Source organism: Bombus impatiens, unplaced genomic scaffold (genome assembly GCF_000188095.3).
Source record: "Bombus impatiens unplaced genomic scaffold, BIMP_2.2 scf_0647, whole genome shotgun sequence".
Lineage (NCBI taxonomy): Eukaryota > Metazoa > Arthropoda > Insecta > Hymenoptera > Apidae > Bombus > Bombus impatiens.
The window spans coordinates 922,172-943,752 of NT_177066.1; the positions used below are offsets into that span (position 1 = coordinate 922,172).

General features: G+C 37.6%; 2 protein-coding genes across 26 annotated transcripts in view; one reads left to right on the forward strand and one right to left on the reverse strand.

Moving 5' to 3' along the window:
• Positions 1-305: 305 nt before the first annotated feature.
• LOC100748582 (F-BAR domain only protein 2) lies at positions 306-12,284 on the reverse strand. 8 transcript variants are annotated; one of them, XM_033322555.1, is made up of 14 exons: positions 11,995-12,284; positions 10,199-10,510; positions 9,442-9,699; positions 9,162-9,357; positions 8,773-9,093; positions 7,823-7,936; positions 4,648-4,747; positions 3,982-4,243; positions 3,836-3,885; positions 3,621-3,763; positions 2,998-3,478; positions 2,708-2,924; positions 2,290-2,638; positions 306-2,138 (listed from the first exon to the last, which is right to left on the reverse strand). In XM_033322555.1, the coding sequence occupies exons 1-14, from the start codon at positions 12,022-12,024 to the stop codon at positions 2,068-2,070; spliced, it is 2,904 nt and encodes a 967-aa protein (XP_033178446.1). In that variant the 5' UTR covers positions 12,025-12,284; the 3' UTR covers positions 306-2,067. The 8 variants fall into 8 exon arrangements, with proteins under 8 accessions (XP_033178446.1, XP_033178445.1, XP_033178448.1 ...); XM_033322554.1 differs by having other exon boundaries at positions 3,621-3,885; positions 4,657-4,747; XM_033322557.1 differs by lacking the exon at positions 3,621-3,763 and having other exon boundaries at positions 3,813-3,885.
• Positions 12,285-13,079: 795 nt separating this feature from the next.
• LOC100749059 (proteoglycan 4) overlaps positions 13,080-21,581 on the forward strand; it is a 47,943-nt gene continuing 39,441 nt past the window's right edge. For 3 of the 18 annotated variants that reach the window (XM_033322537.1, XM_033322541.1, XM_033322545.1), the window contains exon 1: positions 13,095-13,464. In XM_033322537.1, coding sequence (XP_033178428.1) covers positions 13,336-13,464 — 129 coding nt within the window. In that variant the 5' untranslated portion in view covers positions 13,095-13,335. Of the gene's footprint in view, positions 13,465-20,363; positions 20,842-21,581 lie in introns of those variants that run through there. The other 15 variants (XM_033322547.1, XM_033322539.1, XM_033322544.1 and 12 more) reach the window with 13 other exon arrangements.

The window sequence follows — 21,581 nt, forward strand, 5'->3', positions numbered from 1 at the left end:
ATCAAAATTAGACAATCCAGATCTTTGAGTATGTTAACTGAATTTGTCATTTTTATCGGACGTTATAAATATAACATTAGGAAAGAAATAAACGAGATATTTTTCATAAAATCTAATAGCTTTGTTAAAATATCGATAAAAAATTAAAAAGTAAAATGTTATAACTTTTAAAACGAATGGAAGAAACTAAAAAAATATTTTACACTGTGTGAACTATGCACGAGGATACAACTTGTTGCCGATAATCTAAATTTGCACAAAAGGAAGCATCGTGTGTGCTGGACTATATAATAATATTCGAATTCGATTTTTTCAGACTTATTCTTAAAGTTATTACTTCGTTTTTATATACACATATACATATACACACAGGCGGTATGTATGCACATGTAACTGTTAAACGAGATGGACTGTCTCTAAAAACGGTCGATTCGCTTTAGGAATATATCGCAAAATCATTACAAAAAATACTGAAAATGAAAGAATAAGGAAAAACAAGAAAACGATAGGATACAGTCGATTCACATTAAAAGTTAACGTAGTAATTCTCGTTTTAAAATAATAAATATAGGAAATATTTAATGATAATTACACAAAAAATATTGAATTAATTTTGCAATAATGGAAAGAATGAAACGATCACTGTGGAACTACCATGAAATTTAACTTGCAATTCTTCGAAACTTTCGTAAGATCTAAAAAATTAATCGCAAATCGCGCAACTAATTTGTTTGTTACAATGTTAAAATCGTATGTTTAATCATTTTAATAAAGCATTTCCTTTCCATTACTTGCCAATTTCACTTAGTATACGTATGAACTATTACTAATCTATCGAACATTTTGTTCTTAACGTCCTCGCTATTTTCTTTGTTCATAAATAAAGCAAAACTACGTTGCAATTCTTTTTTTGCTTTTTTTTCTTTACCAGCGTCAACGTACGCAGGAATCGCCGCGCAATAAAGTTGAATTGTGTTGTGAAACGAAAAACACGATTTCATTTCGAGAACCATTAATTTTTTAAATGTACGTGTAACCAAATATTTTTTCAAAAATTCCGCGGATATCGGTAAAAACAGATCTGAAAACGTATATCATAGGACTACATCGAAAAATTTAAAAAGTAAATATAGGGCCTTCGTATAAAATAGAAACGCTAATGTACAGACACGAAGTTAATTGGTGTTACAGAATCTTTACATTTCTTTCAAACCTTCTTAACGATAAGATAGCAATATATAATAATTACATTAAAATTAACGCAAAATTTAACAATAGATTAAGAACATTGTACTGTTTGATGATCTTTTCTAGAGCTTTTCCGTGCTGTTAGGTAAAAAAAGTCATAACGTATGTATTTTGATTATATATATGTATATATATATATATAGACACAATAATATGGCGAGAATATCGTGGTGAAAAATATGCTGGACACCAAAGGTTTTATGCGAGAAAAGTCTACTTACTCTTCGACGTTTTAAACGTTTTCTGCTGTCGTTATCGTCATCGTCGTCGTCGTAGTTACACCTCGTTTACGTATCACGTACAAACTTTACTAAAATAGTACAATCTAATCGAGAATATATAGAAAAATTGAAAAATATACAAGTTATAAAACACAGAACGCTATTCATCAGGTAGCGAGTGACTTACGAAGTCCAACTATGTTTTTCGTTACATTTCTGTCCAAATATTTTCTTCGCCTAGGATCATATATATCGTACCATACTCATCTTAATTTATGAAGGATACGAATTTATGTGATCTTCGTTTGCCGCTTTCTCGTATCCAAGATCCTTTCTTTTCCTTTTTTAACACGTAACGCGAATAAACTTTACATTCTGCTATATGGAAATCACGTAGCATCACGGCATCTGTACAAATTATTCGTCTACTATGTAATCTTATTATTGTATCGCACACGTTCTTTGGTATCCAACAGGCTTCCCCACGCCGATTTCGAATTTGAACGAACATTAGTCGTGGTATGGGCAGTGAATGAACAAGCAAGTGCCAATATTAAATGGGCAGGCTCTCCCATTGAGGCGCCCATTCTGGAAGTCGTCAATCCACATTGGATGGTGGAGCAGCGTATCTACTTCGTGAGTCAGAATCTCCATCACAAATATACTTTCCTGAAAGTACACAGAAATTGTTCTCGTAATGTAATTTATATACATTGTTAACTTCTTGTAAGAACATCGCGCGTGTAAGGACACTATCGTAACTAAAGAAGCTAAAGAAACAAACAGATAGAGACAAAAATATAGAAAGTAAATCACTCACCAGATACGAATCTACGCTTTACTAAACTTAATCTATACCCCGGGCCTAAAAGCTCGAACTCAACACCAGATAACGTGGTCCCTTCGCAATTAAACTGTGTGAATATGGTTCCTTGGTTTCCTGGCCCATGCGCAAGTTCCACCCGAGCTTTCAATGAGCCTACGCCGTTACCTTCGCTGTGCTGCGACAGTTCCGTGAACTTCCACAGTACCCGATTCGTGTCTTGTAACCACTGTGCCTGAGGTTTACTATTCAGTGACTTGAAACCTCCGTCTATGGGCGCAGCCACATGAAGGTTTAGCAGTGGACTTGGAGAAGCCATAGCACGACTGTTATATTTATAATCAATCTGAAACACCCGTAAATTGTTTGTTTAGCAAAAGATTGCTGTAGTAATGTATCAACTATAAGTACGTACCTTAAGATCGGTATGAGTCGTTTCACACTTCCAATAGGCAACCAGCTGGAAAGGGCATGAACCTGCTCCCTCCTTGCACTTGATTTGATACTTGAGTATGTCGACGTTAAAATACGAAGCTGAAGGGTTTTGTTCAGCCTGTTTGCGTAACAACGTAGTTAAGGCACTCATATTGAATTCAAAAATTGTACTGTCGACAGTTGTCTGCGTTGCATCCCTGTACAAAATATCAATATTAGAACATTCTCGTACGAACTATTTACCACAATCTTCATCCTATCGTAACTTACATGCTGACAAGCTGATTATTAGGGAACAATTTTTCCAATCTATTACTGTTTCGCACGCGAAACGTAAGTTTCGCAGGGCTTGGATTATTCGCTAACACGGCGACGATACCAGCAGGAAACGATAACATCATATCTCCACTGAGTTTCACCTGACACCGTGTTTCATCGGTACCTCTGAAATAAGAGTGTACTATCTCATGGAAAGCAACTGCTAAAGGTATAGTGTCTGCGAGTCCAATCGTGAGCGGAGATGGGCCCCTGGAGGAGCCAACACCAACACCAGCTGTACGAAATTCTAAGCTAGCCACGCTATCGGCTCTGGATATAGTTGCCGGTGACATTCTACCCCTTGGCGAAGGACCTTCTCCTCTTCGGGACGGAGGTCTAGGAATGATGATGGATCCTGTCGGAGTGGAGGATGCGGATTGCTTGGGAGGTAAGGCCGGAGTGATGTCTCCTACTTCCGAAAACAAATCTCCATCTGCAAACGATGAAACCTTCTACATTTCCTGTACATAGCCTAAGTTCCCATAGTACACATATAACGACATGATACTTTTGACAAGACACAGAAAGCGTCCCGATAAGCAGATAGTGCGACGACGAGACTCCCGTAAACTCACCAGGGAATCGTGGGTGAGGATGTGTAGGTGGTGCGGATTGTGGCGGCTGTGGTTGAGGCGTCGGTGACAAAGACAGTGGCGGAGGACTTTGCAATGGCGCGTACGGATGACTACCAGTCGGCGTTGAGGCGCTCGATGGTGTACTGCTAGGATTGAACAAGTTTAGGCCAAGTAAATCCGAGCTTGGCTTACCTCCTAATTGCTGTGACACTGACTGAGACCTTTTCATATGATGATCTGAATCGTTATTTGATCCTCTGCGTCCCTGTTACGTAATCGGAAGGATATCGTTGGAGAAAAAAGATCCTCTGAAAGTATTAACACCTAAGAAAGAAAAATCGAAGAGAAATAAAGAACGTACCGTCGGTGCAGGCGATAACGATAGATTTTCCACGGTCGCCCTGAGTTCGTCCACGCTGGCGCTCATCGGTGCTCCGCCGTTGCTTAGTGGTTTTATTTCCACTCGGATCTTTCGTTCCCTCTCATCTTCGGAATCGGTATCTGAGCTAGAATAAAATCCTTTCTCATTCTCCCACGGCTCTGCTTTCGGTCTAATACAGAAACCATCCTCATCTACTTCCGGTGTCGGTGTTTCAGACTTTCTACTGTCATCCTTATCCTCCCTATTATATAGAATTAGCACAGTTCAGTAGGATATACCCTCAAGTGTTCCAGCAGGCCCAGTGCATCATGTACACATGATAAAATCTCTTTCTTTTCTCTGTCTTTTATTTTACGTATCAGAAACTAAATTATTAATAATCGTGCGTTATTTTACGTTACAACATCATTGTGCTTTAGCGGTACTAACGTGCCAATAAAAATTGTAAAAGAAGAATAAAAAGAAAAAAAAAAAGAATAAAGGAGGTAGGCATAAGATCTAATACTATGATCAAGCTTTTTGTATAAAAATGCTATTTGTGCTACTGGTTATCATGGTTTTAATATTCTCCAATGATAAATTTTTAAGCTCGATCATAGGATTGATCTCTGGTGCACTAGATCTGCTGAATGAGCATATACTGACAGGTCAGACTTTTCTTCTTTGTTGCTGCTCGTTTCCACAATATCCTTCTTCTTTTTCGCCTTCTTTTCCTTTCTTTTCTCTCTTCTGCTGCGAAGAAACCCTGTTGGTTGTGGACACACGGTATGTAGAGAACAAAGCAGCACTTAACTTTTCGTAGTAAATCTGAATACTCGATATCAAAAGTTCTCTTACAATGACATGTAGTATTTCTAACTTCTAGTCGTTACAATATTAAAAAAACGATAAAAATTATTCTCTTCTCTATAATATATAAGAATCAAGGAAACTCGTTTATTATTATGGAAAATAAATTGTACCTTTTAATCGCAGTTAGCGTCAAACGCTACATTTAGGTGCATAAATCGAGTCTAATAATAATATATTACTCTCGAGAGAAGCAATTTTTATCAAATAATTATTTCGTTGATTAACTTAATTGATATGGCGTTACTCTTCTTAATATAGAGTAAAAGGAAATAATTATAAACTAATTGTAAGACTAATTGTAAGAAGCAGAAAGGAACTACGTTTGCGGTGTCAACGTATCTGTATCGAAAAAGATAATATCATTAATCGAGAAATTAATATAAAATCTCCGATTCAACGACAGATAGAAATCAATTTACTTTCCAAGTGTTTAAGGCATAGCGCAACGTGATTAAATATCTACAGGACAAACAAAATAATTGTCACCGGATCAACAAGTAGCAGATGCACTTCTCACGAGCTCTTTTTTGACAGCATTCTCTCTAATTATGCTGACATAAATTTCTGTGTCCACTACACTTATATTCTCTTACAACTTAATATTCGTTTTGAAACATCAACGATCTTTCAACAGAAAAACATATCAGCACATTCTAAAATCGACAAAATAGTTTTAATTGCTGCATTAAGTCATTAAAAATAATAGATAGGAGATACAGATAATAGCAAAAAAGTATAGCACGTTACATTAGCAGAGATATAAGAAAACCCATACACCATCACCATCAAATCATATACAGATCTGCAGAAGTCCAATTTCTTCTTTTAAATTGTTTTTCTAACAATAATGACATATGTACTTCCTACAGTGTTAATGATAGGATATTCTTTTCTCGATTTTTCTCAGAACAGTTAACCATATATAAGAGATTACGCAATTTCATCTCGTGTTTGTATATCTCTTGTATACTTCTCTACGAATCGGTAGGGCATACGATACACATGTTCTGCAAGCAAAGATGTTAACTATCGACATGCGAAATTACGAGTAAAGTGACGATAATTCGAAAATGAGATACGATAACTTCATATAATAATTTTGAACCTTGTACATATTGATTAATCGTATTAACTTTAGCATTACGAACATTCAATGAAATAAAGAAAAAAAAAAAGAAGTACAAGAGGGGAAAGAGATATCGTGATACAAAAGGAACATTTACAATAACTACATTGGACAATGATGCGACTAATGAATATAAAAAGGGTTGCTTGCAGAATCACATTACGCTATATCATAAAAGATATCTGCACTTGGAAAATAAATACGAATTACAAGTGAGCCATGCAGTAACAGACTCATAAGAGGCTCACCTGAGGCCCCGTCAGTAGCCAACCCCACATTCGTATTTCAACTTTATCCAAATCCAACTCCCTTTATTTAATTAATTCTATGAGGACATGTGTTTGTTATAGAGGCAACAGAGAAAGTTTCAAAAATTAATTTACAATTGACCCGTTCAAGAATTAGCCTCGAGATGTTAGGTACTGAAGGTTTTTTTTGAAAGGAAATGGGAGATATCTATGAATCAATGTGTATGACATGAAATTTGCTACCATTTTATTAATACACCATAGATAGTTTCAATTTCAGAAACTTTCCAAAATGCACAATTCTTCTTAACTCTAACTTCTATGTTAAATTAATAATGTCTTTTTTATCAAGGAAGAGTGAGCATAAAATATAAATAAAAATTTCACAATGAGCCGTGTTGATAGAAGAACCCCTTGATATAAGTTTACATAAAAGATTGTTAGAAAAACAATTTATGTAAGTAACACTTTATGAAAAAAAAAAACAAAAAAACAAAATATTAAGTTGCCTGATTAGATTACCATGTAATTCTAGAACTAAAGCCTATTGTCTAAGCAAGCTTGTTTCAGTGTTAGTCAAACAAGAACAAAAAATATTTCTTCCCTTTATTGTGTGAGATGTATCTACAGATATAAGACCATTTATGTTGACTGAAGAAATATTTTAAATGTGCTTTCAAAGCTAAAAATAAATTAATGTTAGATATGTATCCTTCTAATTATCTGTGAATTAGCAGTATATCACCAGTTATTATCTTACAATATGTCTCTATGCACGTAACATTAATTTAGTGTGCTTGAACAATGTTAGTATACGTACACTGCTGATCTAAAAGAGTGCAGAGTGGAGGAACCATAATACACGTTACCACTGTAAGTCACCAGATATTTTATTTAACCACATATCCTGTATGACAATAGAATTATATTGGAAGAGCTATGGTAATAAAACTGTTACCAAATACCATAGATAGAGAACAACCAATAGAGCAAGATAAAGATAAAGGTGTGTGAAAGGAGTGCTTCGTTAAAATTGGTCACTTAAAATTCTATACAAATATATCTCTCCGTTAATTTCAACTGAACACAATCACTTATTTATGTTACATTTTAATTATATTTCATATAATTTTTAGTTATATTCAGTTATATTTTAATTATACGATGGATCTTGATATTTTCATTATAATTAATTACATCTAAATAGTGCTTAAAAAAATCGATCAAATATTTATAAAAAAGAACAATTAGGTATAATTAGTAACAATGCAAACATTTAGAATACAACAGCAAAATTTGGAAAGATTTGTAAATTTTAATGAATATCGATATTTTCTTAAATAATTTTTAATAAAGTTTTGAAAAAATGTTATAGAAAGCTGCAGAAATTTACTAATGATAAACCCTCACCTTAAATGCTTTGATCTAACTACCAAATAAAGCAACATTTTCATACAGATCTCTTGTATGTGTATGTGTATAAAACAGTACCTATACTGTGGTGTGTAAAATAGTACCAATAGTCTAGTAATTACATTAAAATGCGAGTAATGGATATGGCAAGGGTATAGGTAATGACAATGTAAGCAGTTACATTTAGATCCTCTGAGAGGGTTCCTGGAGATGCTGGGAGGTGGAACAGCAGGAGGCAGGTTGTTCCCCTGAGGAGTTGCAGGTGCCGAACCAGACCCTGCTTGCTTCTGTTTGTCTGAAACAACACTCATTGCTTATATCTTTCAATGATCTGTGACTCCAATGGCCCTTTTTTCTTCATCTTGCTATTTTCATACTTATATCTATTAAAATTTAATTACACTATGCACTTTCAGTGGCATCAATAGCACTCCAGAGGGATGTTAGTTTAAGTGATATCATTTTATCATCAGATTTGTATTAAAAAGAACCTGATAATCTTATAATAAAAACTGTAAGTATATAAAGTGTTGATTACATTTTAATTATAAGTTATTTTTAATTAATAATTAATTTAATTATTAATTTGATTTAATCATAATTAGTAAATTCGTTCACTTATAAATTCAATATTTATGCTAAAGAAAAAGAAAAAAAAATACATTTATAAACCCCCTGGAATACATGATAACTTGCAATGTCATCCTCCACCTATTGTTAGATTATAACGCGCAAGCATTGTAACACAACCACATAAGCATAAGTCAATAAAGTTGTTTCGCATATGCCTAGATTAATTAAATTTGTGATTCAGTGCTAAAAAATAAATTGGTCAAGTGTATGTATGTGAATAAAATAATAAAATAGTATTGATGTGATAAATAAAAAACTGCAAAACACATCTACCAAGACATAATGTGTGACTGGAAAAATCAATTTCACGTATTTTTAAATAGCTTAAATTTTAACAATTTTATTAGTCATAAAATTTGTTATAATTGATATTGATTATGTTAAAGTATGATACTTTATAATAATAACCAAAAGTTACATTACATCAAGGTAGATAAAAACTATTGCAATTAAAATAGAATGAGGTTTTGTACATTCTATTCAACTTTAAGAACCTACCCTGGGAGTTGGACATGAACAGGTTGAGTAGCGAGGTAGTACGCCGGGAAGCCTTGGTGGCTTGTGCATGTGACAATTCTCTGTCTCTTTCATTCAGATTTTCATTTGTTTTTTCTTGTACCGTCCCCTTTTCCTCATCCACCTGACAACCCTCCCCTTTTAATCCCCGATCGTTTTTTGAACTGTGAATGTTACCAGCAACGCCTGTTTCTCCATTAGCTCCTTTTGATGTTTCCTTAGGTGTCTCAACATTGCTTTCCAACTGAGAATGACTGGTCATTTCTCCTAAACCTGTTATGATCTCTTCATATTCGAATGTACCTGATTTATGAGAAAATGATTTATGTACTAAATACTAAACTCTGTCCATATATTACAAAGATTTTTACCTGGTTTCTCAAAACCTGTATATTTGCTTTGTACAAATTGCTCTAATAATTTGTCCACTGTCATGTCTGAACATTGCCGTTTAAAATCAATATGAACTTGACCAACTTGTTCATGATTTGACTGCAAAACATCAGCATAGATGTTTAAAAACTCCTTCATATGCTTTAAGTGTGTTTCCTCTACATATTGGAATCGCTTAATAAGGAAAGAATAGATTCATTAGTATTATGCCAATTTTCATAGAAAATTTCATTTAAGAGTGATAAGTTAGAAATGTACCCTGCATGTTTGAGTCATTTTGGTTTGAAAATCATTTCTTATGCCCATATATTTATCAACCAGAGTTTTGTAATCGTCCTGTGCTTTTTTAAACTTAATTTCTGCTTTTTCTAATTCTTTTTGGCTGGCATTGTCTTTCCGCAATTTTTCTAATTCAAGACCCTTTTGCATACGCATATCTTTTGCCTTATGTAATGTCACAGTAATATTCTGTATACTTTGCACAACTTCCAAGGTAGATGACTCTTCTTCTTTTACCTACATATTATTTGTTTTGTTTACATATATGTTTTTTTATAATATAAATATAACCAAGCATCAAAATCAACTACAAAGTAATATGTTAATTAATTAGCTATTTCAAATAATTGCTTATCAGTGTTATTTGATAAACATTATCTTTATATCTTTACAAACACTAATGTCTGAGAGAACCTAGTGACCTGACTGTGGGCGGATACTGATAGAGTATAAAATATACAAAATGATTCATACTTCAATATGATAAATAGTTACAATAAGTGCCACAAATAAAAAAAACATGTTGCAACATAAAAGAAGCTTTAATTGTTAATATAAAACAATGAAATTTATTGTAAATATCTTTTCTATGTATTACTAGAATAATCCATACTATATTACTTATTAAATATGCTTAGCAATTTTAACACATTCTATATAAACAATTATTTGCAGAAAATATCTAAAACTTTGACTTATCTCTATATAAGAAAATTAAGAAGAGAAAGTTACATACAGCCTTGTGTTTCTTATGTAATTCATCTGTATATTTTGATACATCTTTTATTAGTTCAGTCACTCTTTGGGCCATTTGCAAGTGCAAACCAGCAAGTTTTTCTGCTGCTCCTCTTAAGGCAGCCCAAACAGGTGCAAATGTTCCTTGTGTACTACTGCTACTGCCAGCTTGTTTAGCTAGCTTACTCAGAACCTTATAATTATTTTCTTCTATAGTTGATCGTTCTTTCAGAAACTCAGCCAACTCCTTGCTTGCAACTGCACCATGCTTCATGTTATGATATAACACGTCATATCCATTATTCTTTTCGCCCTTGAATTACAGAAAAATATTCTTTTTGTCTAAATACTTTCTATCACATTTACAGTGCATTCACAATGCATTATTTTATATATCAATACACTTTCATTTCTTACTTCTAATACATATTAATAAATGCTTGAGAACTATTACTGATATGTTACTAGGATAAGAATTTTTTTATTAATAGAAAATATATTTCATTTGCAATTAAAGTATCATGCCTAAAAGACATATACTAAAGCTATACTTAAGACCACTTAGCCACTTAACACTTGAACCCTGATCATGCTGTAAACTCACACAGAGTAGAACACTTGAGTAACGTCGCTACAATAAGCTGTCATTACATATTATTACTCTTATCATCCTATTGTACATATTACTTGTCACTCATGACATATGGCATAAATTTTTATTGCAAATTTTATTAGTACGGAATAATAAAATTTACAAAATTTTGTTTTTGTTAAATTAATAGACTATAACTCTTTTTCTATAGATTCTGTAATATTTTTCAATAGAATATAAGCGAAGGAGGCAAGATCAATAAAAATCCCTTTTATTTTATAAATTCTTAAATACTATAATAAAACATTAGCTTCATAAAAAATAAATGAATCATTATAGCCTTTTTTTATAAAATTTGATATTTGAGTCATCATAATTATATCCTACATATAATAATCTCCAATAGATAAAATTTTAAGGGAAATGAAAGGAAGTGGTAGCTATCTTATCTGTACCATGCTTCTGTCAGGAAAACAATGTCAAATCCTCCAAAACATTTATAAAACTAAAGCCCTTAACACAAAATTATAAGAAACATTTGAATCTTTATGTCGCTAAAATTTGTTAAAGCATAGAAAAAGTGCAAAATTTCCAATAATTCTTGTCTACAAAGGGAAATTTTCATTTAGTAGAGATCTGTGTTGCAATCATCTTAAAAGAAAAATATACAAAATTTATATCGAAATATGTAAAACTATACAATAGGAAAATATAATTAATAATACAAGTTATGACAAAAGATCTTGGAACTTTTAAACAAACCTAACAATTTCACTTTCTTCTGCACTTAAACTATAAACATGCATAGAAAACGTAATACATATGTCAACGTGCGATCATTTTTCCATAGGTCATGGAGATGATAGGAAAACGAGATGACAAGGAGGTGAAATGAATAACCTTGTATTCGCGGAAAAGTATAAAGACAAACGTGCCGCGTAAAAGAGGAAAGGAGAAGAACGAGGATGATTATAGTACGGTGGAAGAAAGACAGAAAAGGAGATTTCATTAGGTGAAACACGATAATATTTAGACGAAAACAAAAAATGTTACAATAGCGTGACGTAGGGACAGTCACGAGAGTAGTTTGTTAAGAGTTCTTACGCAGGATAAGACAAAAAGGGAAAGGAAGAGGGTTTCTCTCCGTACCTAACCTAAATCTAACGAGGATGACATTCTGGGATAACAAGCGAAAAGACACTCACCCAAAAGTAGTCGGCGAAATCCACAGTCATGTTGGAACCGCGATCAGACCATCATAATTTATCTTCTGATATATCAGGCCGAACTGCACCGTTAATAACGAATCATTGACACACACACATGCACACACTGAGGACTACACGATGCAATATCCGAACCGTACAACAGATACGACGAGACGTAACTCAATTTACGACAAACTAACGCAACGTTTCGTGCTCGAACGTTTCGAGCAGAACGAGCGCGCTCGACCGCGGAGACACAGGTCAACTTATTTCAACTATCTCCGTTGCACGTTACTCGTCTCCCTTCCTCTCCTTTTGATAAATACCGTACAGCGTCATCTTACCAACCACAGGCAAAGCTAGTAACTAAAACCAAAACAGTTGATAAAAGTACTTTCTTCCTTCGCATTTAGCACTGTGTATTATTGTTAAAAAAATCACAATTTACAATCAGTGTTGATACATAATTGTACAATGATCGTATTCCGATTGAAATTTCGTATTTTTTGCTTTCTTTCAAGTATTACAAAACAATTACTTTTAACAGAGATTTTATTTTTGGCTTTCATGTAATATAAATTAAAAATAATTATCACTATGAGCTGAATTATAAACATTTCGAGAGTTTCCGATACAATTCTCAAAATAAAAAGTGAACGCAAGAAATCATATTTTCTTTTAGGCCGCTATTAACGAATTCATAGTTAATTGTTTATTGCCAACAGTGGAACCAGAAATTAATTAACGCTTATCATAAAACAAATACTATACATATGTAAGTATGTACATATTTCTTTCATCCTTGTTTAAAACCATTCGTATCACGTAGTTAAGTGATTTACCACTTTCGAACAGCGGCGCTACTAAATGTCCAGGGCCGAGCATTTTTTTGGTATCTAACAAACATCCCCCACATTTTTTTTTAGATTTTATTATTTTCAAAAGGCGCCTAAACATCGAACACTCGCGATTGCGTGAAATAACCACGACATCAAATTCAATGATTGGTTAGAGTGTAATGAATAAAAAAAAGGCATTGAAGATAACAGGTTGTAGGTGAATTTTGAAAATTCGAAAGGGGCGGTTGTTACGATGTAAGGTCGGAAGACGGGAGGCGTGGCCTCGAATAATCAGCTCAGGGTAGTCCAGTGTCCTTGCGCATATCCAGTAGCTATACGTACACATGTACTATCGCTCACGTGTGCATCCTATATACTGAGAAGAGAGAAGTTTCGAGCATTATCAATCACTTTCGTCGGTGGACCGAACGGTGGATCTGTCTCGACGGTCGTCGGCAGGTAAAACGACCCAATTTCCGTGGACTCGAAGATTACGGCGATGCCCGCGAACAAGGGAAACCTGTCGACGCCTCATAAAGAAAAGCCCGGAAACGGCTTGACCACGGGTGCCTCCAAAAAGAAGAAACGCTGCACCGTTAAGCATAAAAGACATTGCAAGCAATATCTGGTGAGTGAGCGAAACGAAACGTTAATTCCTTGCGAAATGAACGGCCATATTGCGATCGAGTCGGGAGCGACACGAGCGTCTTCGATGTGAAATATTTCGTACCTACGCTAAATCTCGATACTAATACGATCGAACCCTTACAAGTATTAAAGTTAATTTCGATGTTCGATTATATTTCTTTTTACTATATTTTGTTTATCTCTACGAACGAAATATAAGCGTAAAATTGGAAAAGTCGCAATGGTAGAGTAGGTTATGTGGCGTAGCTGTCTCGAGTCGAAACACGTAGAGTTTGTTCACCTTTACTGATGCATGGTCGAAGTGTTATGAGTTGCAAGTTCCAACGATCGATCGGTACGAGCATGCTTTGGTGCCGGTCACGATGCAATTTTCATTTCAAGTTCCTCCTGTGATTTAATGCCAAGCCGAAACGATCGAGTAATTTACATATTTCCCTGGCGTTCTTCAAACTTATACGTGCGATATTCGGATTTTTCTCTTCTATGGATGCGATAAATTATTCATCCGGCGCGGCGGTGTATTTGGTAAATGCTTATCTCGTACCGATTCGTTTTCTTTGTCTTTCTTATTCTTTCTATTTAAATATCGTATTTTTATCAGCACGTTGCATTTTTATCTCGTAGACATAAAAATTTGATTTAGGTATTATCTGCAAAATGTTCTCATTAGTTTGTCTTTTTTTAGTACTTTTTATACGATATAAACCATTTACTTTTTTTTATACTTTGTCTTTTGTAAAGAAACTGAACGATACCATGATACGTTCCATTATCATTGGTAACACTCGAATTGGTACGTGATAAAATTTCCTTGAAAGAAGAAGGATGGCTATCGGTCTCTATCCGCATTTTCGGTTCAATCCGCAATCACGAGGGATTTCACACGATGTATTGCTCCGCGAACACGAATTTCGGCGAATATCGAAAGAGTAAACTTTTCAAAATCCTACTGTATAATGTGACAATATATAAAAATAACCTTTCTTAAAATACATCAGTTGAATGTTTTATTTTTTCACGGGCCTTGCATTTGTATACCCTTTACCTCTCCTATCCTTTGAACAGTCGAATTGGTTCTACCCTTTTAGCACCTATACGATCCTTCCTTTACATGTTATACAGATTAAACACGTTCCAAGTTTGCGTGGCCCCATTGCTACTAACTACGAGAGGGTCATTATGCCGTATACATCCGCACAGATCTAGACACACGGATAGAATAAGCGTTCCATCATGTAAGATAGAAGACACGAAATCGTCGAATTATTTCATTAGGCTAAATTCGAAAGAACCGGCCCGCTTAGGTATCTGTAATAAGAAACTCGACGATTCGTGTCAAACAACGTGTATATAATATTATAGACTAGCGATAGGCCTGCCGTGTATTAGAAACTTAGGAAGCACGTATTGATTTCTAAGAATGCCAAGAAAAAGAGGTTGGTGCTGATTCGGCGAGAACAAAAGACGACACCAATTCCACTTCTGCAGTCCACTTGAACCACTTGCTATTATGTCTTGTAGGTGTAGAAGTTGGCAAAGCCGTATTGGCTTACCTACATATGTGAACAAATTCCTGAGACACCTTATTTTTCTAATTTCACCGAATGCTTAAAATTAATCTCGCGCCTGATTAACGACCCGATCGTCGAAAATTCAACCGACCAATGGAATAAATTATAAACGTCTATGTGCGATTGACATTTGCTATTGTGATTGATGACGGACGAAAAAGGAGGGAAGGGAGAGAGAATGGTTAAAGCATCGCAAATAAATTTACGGCATATGGCGTACTGCTATTTTTTCCTTTTTTCTTTTTTCTATTTCACACCAACGTGCATTGGATGCGATGTAATTCATGCAATTCGAGCAGGTGCCGTACGTGCGACCGAACGTGGATGCAGTGAACGGAAGCGGAAGTCGAGCGTAACTTATCATCGGCAAGCGCAGGGTACTCGCGTGTATATATATGTGCTGCTGGGTCACGTTCAACGTTATGCTTTAGTGAACTTTGCGTGTCGACCAAACGTTTCTTCTATTCTCCGACCGGCACCCCTGTTAAAGGCTGTCACCCACTTAACAGCACAGCGCATGAACAACATGAAATTAACATCAACGTACATTGCGTTCTGTACTTGAACGTCAGACTAACCCAAATCCATTTTTTTTTTTTTTTTTGAAATTTATATACATTAACTCATCGAGCTTCCTTTACTTTCGTCGAAACTAGGGTTAGCAATCTATTTACATTACGTTGTAAATAAAGAAAATCTATCGAAGTAAAGAAGTGTATCTTAAGCGCGTTATTGCTTCTAGAGCTACGTAAATTTAAGTCTTTTCGTTTCTCGGCAATAACTTTATTCTAAATAAGTCGATTCGAATTAATATTGTTTAGACGTAAGATCGATATTAGTAGAAACGCTTCTTAAATTATTCTACATTTTATCGCGTTCTTCGTTGCTTCTTGAAGCTCGCAGTGATATTAAAATTTGCTAGTTGGTCGTGGCAGAGACGTCTCGGAGGAAGTTTATCCGAAGGATTTTATCAACTCCCCTAGTTGATCGGCGATAAATTTGCAAAATAGGCGTACACCGGTACGATACTTGGCTAAAGATTTTAATTAACCCACTTGCGGCTGCATAGACGCTGCCTTTAGGCTCGGCTCATTTTTAACGAGCCGTGGTGATTACCGGTGGTAGGATTCTCGCGGAGGAGAATTAAATCGAGCCGTCGACGTGCTCTTTGTTGGATATCATAATGTCCTATAATTTCATTATTTTTCCTGCTCCCCCCATCCGTCTGAAATTTCCCGGGATGAAAAAACGTCGCGCTTCCGGTATCGTGCGCGTCTCCTCGTCTCCTTTTAATTAACCACGAAAATTAGGCCGGTTACCTGCTTAGGATGGGAACTTTAGGAAACAACAATGCGAGGCTGTGCTCCACGCGAAAGCATTTTTTTGCTTTCTTTCTTATTCTCTTTTCCCTTTTTCCCACTTTTTTTTCCTCACAAAACAATTTTCCTCCTTCGGTATATTTCTGCTGCGTTGTCAAGGACACTGGATGTACTCTCTTTTTTCTCTCTTTTCTTTTTCTTTCTTTTTTTCCCTATTCAGCGCAATTACAGTAATTAGCCACGATCAGTCGGCTGTTCGCGTGACGATCAAACGGAAACAAAGATCGGATAATCCTTTTGCTATATCGCGTCATAGCCGAACAACGAGCGTAGACGTAAATGCAACGATTAGAACATTGTTTCCTTCGTGACAATTTTTAGATTCTAAGGAGCAGAAACGAAACGCTAAGTAGCTAATTGTCTCTAAAAAGTATCCAATTGTTTCGAGCAACGTGCGCGGATTATCCGTTTGCTGAGAAAGAAAGGATAGAATGAGAAGCAAGCTGCTCGAGATTCGTATTCATTTTTCCCGAGGAAAATAATTTTGACGATAACAGGAACGATCAACGCTGTATCTGACAACTGCAGCCCCCGCCGTTAGAGTTTGAATCTTCGTCTCTACATGGAGTTCGATTTTAGGCACACACAGCTTTAAGAACACGTAGGAAGTTGAAAAACTCGTGCCCGCATACGCGATTCACCAGTGCCTGTATTGCATAGTCGCAAGTAGATGGTGGTACGTACGTACACGTGCGAATATAAAAATCAACATTTTATTCTGTAGCTTGCACGCTATACGATGCGGCCGCGTGGAACTAAATATATTAATAGCGCAGGTAAGTATAAATTTCGCGTGTCGGCCGTACGTACTTACTTTTCTCTCTCGATCGTGTCTGCAGGAATTTCGCGATAATTGCGTATCGTTAATTCTTCGATCTATGACCGTACACTCGTGCATTTCGAATCAAAGATTCTCAATGTTCAGGATCCAGTAGAAATAACAGATATTCGATATTCCGCGAGACTGTAGGATTAAAACGGCGAGTGCGATCAATTCGAGGCACTTGTAAGTTTCATCGGCAGTTGAAATCGTTGATTTCATGGAATTGCTAAAATTACTGGAGAATCTAATGAAAATGTGATTGGAATAGTCGAGTGCGAACGGTTAATTCCTAGTCCTTACTTTATCTACTTTTTTCTTTTAAAGCTTTGCTCTTTAACAATTTCCATCCACTTCGCGTGGCTGCGGCCGAGCCGCAGCTCGAATTAATTACGGAGCGATTCGACGTCTCAAAGAAACCGATCGAAGGATAGATAAGAGTACACGTAGACGCGCTAACCGTGAAAATTCGTCAGCCAATTATCGTTGCTTCAAATTTTGTACTTACCAATTTGACGATTCTACGAAATTACTATCTACTCTATAGACGCGTCGAATCCAATTCTATCGGCGTGGCACGCACTCGCAAAATTAGAATAATTAGCTGCTAAATAAAGATAGAGTAAAAGTATCAATTAAACTCGATTCGTACTTTGCTTAAACGAACGCTCGGATTGCTTCTTCCGAATACAATTTGAGACGCGTTAACCCTCTATCGGTCTTCTGCACGATTGATCCAAGATTCGCGGCAGGAAGAAGGATACGCTTCCTTCGAGAGACAGACGAGGCATTTCCATTTGCAGTCCTGCATTCGCGAGTACGAGTATCTACGACGTATAAGGGAGGATCTACCGAGAGGCTTTTTTGAGCCGACGTCTAACATTCTACGTCTGGTTATCGAAGATGATGAAATTCAGGATTATTTAGGTCATGGATATGTTATTTAACGCACACGAAGGAATATCTACGTGCCGGAGAATATCGCTGGGAAAGAGAGTCCGGGTCGATGGAAACGTGCTACTCGGGAATGGTTGGCAGGCGTGTCCCTCCCGCCAACGAAAATAAGTGTTTCACGGCTAAACAGGATATATTACGTGGTGTTACGTAACGATCATCCCTTCAAGAGATAAGTCGAATCGTATCTGTTGTGTGATGTTGGCAATGTTTGCGGAGCTGTAGTTTCTCAAGGTTGAAACGATACCTAGAAGTCGATTAGGTATGATTGATGCACAGGTAATGGCCACGATGGACTGCAGTCGAGTCGGGATCGGAATAGAAAATTCTACGCGGTAACGCAATCGTAGCGCAAGATCTCGCAAATGATACCGGTACTCGTCGTTCTCCGTCGTTCTTTCGTATTTTGTTGCCTCGGAGCGTACGATACTTATTTCTATCTTTTAAACAGAATCTGCCAGGGTTTCTTCGGATCGCGCCTAATAATCTTATCGGTTTAGATCTTTCCCGCAGCCATAAACCCGTTGTTCCTTATTCAAACAATACGCGATAGTCGGCTGAATCAGTCGGCTGAAGCCAGACACGGCTGTACACTGGCGGACACAATATCGAAAACGATCCGCGGATCGCGGCGAATCCCTCGAGCGTGTCTCGCCCCTTTTCAATTCGCGCACCGGCCGAACCATTATTCGTCTATTCGAACAATCAGCGTCCCCCTCGTAACCCATATCCCCGGCTGCGTGTCCAAAACTCACCGTACGAATTTCAACCGCGCCTGTTCTCTCCATTGTTTTTCACCCGTTAAAAAATCGAGAGGAAACATCGAGGAATAGAGAAAATCATGCACGTGCCGTTTTTAGAAATTAGGGAAACAAAAAAAAAACAGAGAGAAAAATAATAAAAAGCAAAAATAAAAAACGGAGGAATTTAGTCGAAAAACGAACAATGTAAAAGTATGTATCAAAAGCGGTGGTCGAAGCATGGAACGCCGCAAAACGCGCCTATATCTGCATCCGCAGGAAGGTTAGCAGCGTCGCGACGCTGGCCCGACATAGCGGCGCCGGCTACGCGAACGGGACGACTAACAGTCGAGAGGGGGAGAAAGATGCACGATCGAGTGCCGCCTAACGCTCGCGTGGGTGGGAGACAGCCACGGAGGAAGAAGAAGAAGGGAAGCGTCGCGGAAAAACGAGAAAATCTCGCGCGCACGTCAGGATAAGACGATGGAATTTTTACGCAGGAAATCCTCTGCGGAACAGCGTGGAAGATGCATCGACAAATATGAAATGTGTTCAGGGTACCAGCGTGCCATTATCTCTCTGTAGTCGAGCTACTTTCTGAAAGTCTTTTCGCACAGATTTCGCGTTGCGACGAAAAGGGCATGGATCAGATCGGTAAATCGATGTTGCACAGGGAAAATGTATAAAAATAAACCTCTGAGACACTGGCTAAGGGGCAATTTCGAAATGATGTAAATACACGTACACGTGTATGTATTAAAGCAACGAGACTCATCGGATAAATCTCGAGAGTAAGGACCGCAGGACTATTATCGGCGTAGGAGGGTAAGATCCTGCAGGGCATGGCTTTCGTCACGGTTGAGAGAGCATTTTGAAAATTTATACGTTGCTGCGGGGAACGTCGAAACGTAGAAGCGATAGTCGAAGTAAATGAGAAGCGCAAAGAAGAAAGAGAGAAGAAACGGGAAGAAAATTCAGAAAGGGTAACGGTGCTCGTAGGGGATGAAAGAGACAGGTTGACCAAAAGGGAGTGTACCTTGGCGATACACGGGGCGAAAAACAAAGGTGACTGAGAGGCAACAGAGAGCAGGAAGAAAAGAAAGAGGCACACGAGGAGGAATATAGCGGCAGACGGAGACAGCGACGTGAAAAATCGTAAAAATGCTAAAAAAGTGGGAGAGAGTTGGAAGTCGGATCTAAGGAGAAACGAAGATAGCCACACGGTAGATAGAAAGAGAAATTGCAGAGAGAAAGGCGATACGAAACGGAGAGCGAGAGAGAAAGAGACAGAGAGGGGACTGGAGCGAAGAAGGAGAGAGGAAAACAGGGAGTAACGTTGCGGACTATCGACCCGATCCGGTTGGGCGCCTGCGCTCTGGCAACCCCTTCTACCGTCGAGCCGTCTCGCCGGCGACGCGGCGCTCTACGCAAAGTCGTCGGTGCGATCGGTGCGACGTTGGGACCAGTGCCTCTCACGATTCCGTTCTCGCTCTGCCCTCCGTCTCGTTATTCAGTACGTACAACGCGTCCGAGTGTTACTTTGCATCGTCGCTTGTAATACATTACGCTATATACACATATAATATACAATATATACACATTCGCGCATATACACACATCCGTACACGACATACACGCATAGACACCCGCGCGTAACCAACACACACGCACGTATGCACGCGAAAAGATTACTTCCGGATGCGGTGAATTTCAGCCGGTGAACATCACGCCGGGCCAATAATACTCTTGGGTAACGCGATCCATCACCGAATCACGGTTACGAGTTTAACTGTCCTCGGAGAGTGGTGAAAGTTGAGAAAGAAGAGGAAAGCAGGAATATATCGGTCTACGGGAAGACAGCGGAAAACCCCCAACGACGGAGACGATGGAGTGGTAGGCTTCGAATACGACCCAGCCCTACTTTGCCTTCCGCTTCCTGTCTTCGCCTTTCCTTCTCCCGCATTTGTCTTCCCTTCGATATCGTTTAATCCGCTCCAATGTCCCTGGTCTCTGGTCGTTGTCCTTCCCTTTCGGGCCGTTTCCGAGGCACGATCGTCACTCCGACGATACTTCGAACAAAGTTATCGCGTACGCGATTCTTTCTTCTTTCTTTCAGCTCATTGTTATCGTACTCTATGGAAAGAAATACAGCCGGCTCCTCCCTCTTTAATTCGATTGCTTTCGACCATTCGATTTAAACTGCACCGTAGATCGAATATCGCCTACCGGTCTTACACCCTATCCTTTTTAGCCACGAACTATCACGAGCGAACCCTTTGCATTAGTCACCGGCAAGATCCACGTAGGCCATCCTCGCGAATCTACTCTACAAGATTGAAATTCCATCCAATCGAGTGGATAGCAGGAAAGTAACGTAATAGAATTCGATTCGATTGCGATTGCGGGTAGAGACGTACTAGCGCAAAGGGTTAAAGGCCAAGCCTGAAGGAGACCGCATCCTTGGACGAGCCGGCGCAAACACCTTTTCCTTCCCTTTTCGCTGCTGGTACGACACGCTCATACGTCATGTCTTTTTCTCTGTTCTTTCTTTTCCAATCTCTCCCTATCGGCATCGCCACGCTGGTGACTCGCACACCGGCGCTCTACGTCGATCGCGCGCACGCACTCACTGG